Source organism: Rutidosis leptorrhynchoides, chromosome 11 (assembly GCF_046630445.1).
Source record: "Rutidosis leptorrhynchoides isolate AG116_Rl617_1_P2 chromosome 11, CSIRO_AGI_Rlap_v1, whole genome shotgun sequence".
Classification (NCBI taxonomy): Eukaryota; Viridiplantae; Streptophyta; class Magnoliopsida; order Asterales; family Asteraceae; genus Rutidosis; species Rutidosis leptorrhynchoides.
The window spans coordinates 390,636,824-390,641,906 of record NC_092343.1 but is presented as its reverse complement, the minus strand read 5'-3'; the positions used below and the strand labels follow the sequence as shown (position 1 = coordinate 390,641,906).

Below are 5,083 nucleotides of genomic sequence, written 5' to 3'. Positions count from 1 at the left end.
AACAAAATTTGTTTCAAAAAAATTTTGGACAAAATAAAAAAGTAATATATTGTAAACGTTGATGATGCATGTGTATTAAAATGTTAGTGCAAAGTGTCACTAAAAGTGAAATGCAATATTTAAGTGCCACTAAAAGTGAACATATGTCTTGTACGAATTTTGAAGATTTCGGTATGCATGATTCACCTGAATGCGGCGCATCACTTCACTGATGCGGCGCATCTCTTCACCAAAAATGTCCCGACAGTTTTAGATGCGGAGCTTCACTTGGATGCTGCGTGTCAGAAGGAGAGGATGCGGCGCATCCTCTATAGATGCGGCGCATCTATGTCTTTATCCAGTTGGTCACTCACCAACTTTCCCACTCCGGGTTTTCTAGCTTTTCTTTTGCTTTTCTTTTGCTTTTCTTGTTTAATGGGCACTTTGTCTCAATGATTTATGGCTTTAATGAGTGTAATAGGTGTGTGCTAATCATCTTGTTTCTACTTTGAACTTGTATTTAAAGGAGTGTTGTAACCATAAGAAATTCATTCCAAAACACTTCAAGTTTTCAATCTATTGTCTATATTGTTTCTTATCTTTCTATTTACAGCAAATAAGCTAGTTGTTATATGGTATCTGGAGCTTGGTTCTAAGATAAACTATTGTGTGCAAATACTCAAAGTTTACTCAAAGTTCCTAACTAGTTATCTTGCTATCAAAAATGGAAGGCTCAAATGGAAACAATGGTGGTATGGTCAATGGAATGGAGAAACTTGTAGGCAACAACTACAAGTATTGGAAGATGTGTATGGAGGCTTTTCTTCAAGGTCATGATCTATGGGAACTTGTGTCCGGAGGTGAAGCCATAATTCCCATAGAAACTCTAGAGAATGTAGAGTCAAGAAGAAAATGGAAGGTACGATGTGGAAAGGCTCTCTTTGCATTGAGAACTTCAATTAGCAAACAGTTCATTGAACACGTTCGTGATATTACTTCTCCAAAAGAAGTATGGGATACTATTGAGAAACTCTTTTCTAAGAAAAACACCGCAAGGTTGCAATTCTTGGAAAACGAGTTAGCAATCTCAAGACAAGAAGTTATGAGTGTTTCCGAATATTTCTTACGGGTCAAAAATCTATGTTCTGAAATTTCAGATATTGATGACAAAGAGAAAATTAGTGAAGCTCGTTTGCAAAGATATCTAATTCGCGGTTTGAAGAAAGAGTATGTCTAGTTCATAACCTCTATTCAGGGGTGGGCTACTCAACCTTTGGTTGAAGAATTGGAGAATTTACTCTCTAATCAAGAAGCTTTGGCCAAGCAAATGGCTAAAGGATTTGAAAATGACGCAGTTTTGTTTTCAAAGGGAAAGAATCACAAGAAAGGTTCTTCAAGCAAAGAAAAGGAAGAAGAGCAAACTAGTTACAAAGGTAACTATGAGAAGAAACCTCCTACATGTTACAAGTGTGGGAAGGTTGGTCACATCAAGAGATATTGTCATTCCAAAGTCACAAAAGCAAACGTGGCTTGTTCAAATAACGATGATGATGATGTCAAATGGGAGCAATGTTTTACCATTGATACGGTTGTCAAGAAGAATCAATGGATTGTTGACTCGGGTTGCTCTCATCATGTGACCTGTGATGGAACTCTTCTTCATGACGTTAGAGATCACAACCAAAATCGAGTTGTAATCACGGCCGACAACTCAACTCATCCGGTGAAAAAGGAAGGTAATGCTATTATTGATGTTAATAATGATACATTTACTTTGGAAGATGTTTATCTTGTTCCTAAATTGTCCAAGAACTTAGTTTCGGTACCTCAAATTACCGAATCCGGAAAGTATGTTCTTTTTGGTCCAACGGATGTGAAAGTCCTTGAGAATGTCAAGGAGATTGTGGGTGATGTTCCTTTCACGGGAGAAAAGAAAGGTTCTTTGTTTGTGTTGTCTGCAGGTGAAGCTTATGTGAAGAAAACAAGCCAAACCGACAACGGAGCTATTTGGCATGCAAGACTAGGCCATGTGGGATATCAAATGTTGCAAAAGATATTCTCACATAAGCTAGTTGATGGAATTCCTAAACTCAAGAATGTTTGTGAAGAGGTGATATGCCAAGGATGCCAATATGGAAAGTCGCATCGGCTTCCATATAAGAAGTCAATAAACCGAAAACAAGGTTTACTTGACTTGATTCATACGAATTTGATGGGGCCAACAAGAACACCAAGTTATAGTGGTCATTGCTATGTTATGGTGTTAATCGATGACTATTCTCGGTTCACTTGGGTGAAGTTTTTAAAGGAGAAGAGTGAAGCCTTATCAAAGTTCATAGAGTTCAAAGAAGCGGTCGAATCCGAATTTGGAAGAAAGGTAAAAGCTCTTAGGAGTGATAACGGTGGAGAATTCATGTCAAATAATTTCTGATAATGCTAAAAACGAACATATATTTCATAGCATTATCCCTCAAGAAAGACAAGCTTTTAGTTGTAATTGTTCTATTTACAAGTGATATTCGTTTAAATAATAAAAGGTGAATACAAAAGACAGATTCGACGATTTGAAGACGCAAATGACCAAAAAGCTCAATAGTACAAAATACAATCAAAGTGGTTCCAATTATTGATGAGAAACGTCTCAAAATTACAAGAGTACAAGACGCGAAACGCAAAATACACGATATTAAATTGTACGCAAGGACGTTCGAAAAACCGGAACCGGGACCAGAGTCAACTCTCAACACTCGACGCAACGGACTAAAAATTACAAGTCAACTATGCACATAAATATAATATAATATTTAAATAATTCTTAAAATTATTTATATATTATATTTATTTATTAAATCCGTCGGCAAGAAAGAAAACAAAGTAACCTGAACTGGAAAAAGTGGCCATGCGATCGCATGGCCTGGAAGCACATTTTCCATGCGATCGCATGGAAGTAGGTGACAGGCCACATGCTATAAATTTCGCGGCTTTGGCTCAGTTTATATCCATCCTATCTCTCTATCTATCACGTATAATATATATATATATATATATATATATATATATATATATATATATATATATATATATATATATATATATATATATATATATATATATATATATATATATATAATTATAATTATAATAATAAGGGTATGTTAGCGAATGTTGTAAGGGTGTAAGTCGAAATTCTGTCCGTGTAACGCTACGCTATTTTTAATCACTGTAAGTTATGGTTAATGTTATTTTTAAATTAATGTCTCGTAGCTAAGTTATTATTATGCTTATTTAATGCCGAAATAATCATGATGTTGGGCTAAATATTAAAATTGGGTAATTGGGCTTTGGACCATAATTGGGGTTTGGATAAAAGAACGACACTTGTGGAAATTAGACTATGGGCTATTAATGGGTTTTATATTAACTAAATGATACCTCGTTGATTTAATATATAGACTTATAATTTGACGTATTTATATATAACCACATACGCTTGACTGGGCACGGTGGGTGGGATATCTATAAATACCAATAATTGTTCATTTTACCAGACACGGGATTGGATTAATAGTTAATAGACTTGTTGAAACAGGGGTGGATTACATTCAAGGGTAATTGGTGTAATTGTTAACAAAGTAGTAAAACCTTGGACTACACGCAGTCGATAACCTGGTGTATTCATTAAACAAAGTATTAAGACCTTGTTACAATTCGAATCCCCAATTAGTTGGAATATTTGACTTCGGGAATAAGAATAATTTGACAAAGACTTCCGCATTTTATGATTATGACTGATGGACTATTATGGACAAATCCGTATGGACATATCAAATAATCCAGGACAAATAACAATTAACCCATGGGAATAAACTAAAAATCAACACGTCAAACATCATGATTACGGAAGTTTAAATAAGCATAATTCCTTTATTTCATATTTAATTGCACTTTTAATTATCGCACTTTTATTTACTGTCATCGTATTTAATTGCACTTTTAATTATCGTTCTCTTTAATTATCGCAATTTTATTTTATCACACTTTTATTTATCGCAATATCATTATCGTTATTTACTTTACGCTTTAAATTAAGTTATATTTAATTTTAATATTTTACATTAGGTTTTAACTGCGACTAAAGTTTTAAAATCGACAAACTGGTCATTAAACGGTAAAAATCCCCTTTTATAATAATAATACTACTTATATATATATATTTTTATATTTTTACAATTATAAGTTAAAAATATAGCGTTAAGCTTGTTTAAAAGATCCCCGTGGAACGAACCGGACTTACTAAAAACTACACTACTGTACGATTAGGTACACTGCCTATAAGTGTTGTAGCAAGGTTTAGGTATATCCACTCTATAAATAAATAAATATCTTGTGTAAAATTGTATCGTATTTAATAGTATTTCCTTGTAAAAATATAACTATTTTATATACTACCTCGCACACATCAAGTATTTTTGGCGCCGCTGCCGGGGAACAACATAAACGCCGGAAGCGATACGCTATATATAAAAAAAGATTTTTTTATTAAGTTCTTTGTATAAAAATATACGTTTTTAATTTTAAAAATATACAAAAATATAAAAAGAAAAACAAAATAAAGTATATATTTTTAAGAATTGTTTAAAATACATAAATTATAAAGTACATTTCTTTTCTATTTTAGTTTTTAAAATTTAAGTTTTTATTTATTTTATATAAATAATTTATATAATTATAATACAGAATTAGAAAACAGAATTAGAAAACAGAAAAAAAAAATATAAAAAACTCGAGGCCCGGTTCTGTAGCAGCCCAGAACCTGGCCCGAAACCCTAGCTCATGCGACCGCATGAGCCCGAAGGCAAAAATTCATGCGATCGCATGAACGTACCTGACACGCCACATTCTGACTTCCCACAGCAATAATTACGTAATAATTATTATTATTATAATTAAAACCCTAATTAGGGTTGTTTATTTAATTAATTAAGTTTAGTTTTTAGTATTTAATTTATATATTTAGTTTATTTAGTTTTAATAAATTATATAAAATAAATAATATAAAAATAATATTTTTATAAAAATTGTACTTTTTACAACTTTAAGTTTA

At 32.6% G+C, this 5,083-nt stretch overlaps 1 protein-coding gene across 1 annotated transcript; it reads left to right on the top strand.

Moving 5' to 3' along the window:
• Positions 1-703: 703 nt before the first annotated feature.
• Positions 704-1,216, top strand: LOC139876058 (uncharacterized). The gene has a single exon (XM_071863358.1). It carries the CDS (start codon positions 704-706, stop codon positions 1,214-1,216), a length of 513 nt encoding a protein of 170 aa, XP_071719459.1.
• The last annotated feature ends 3,867 nt before the right edge of the window (positions 1,217-5,083 follow it).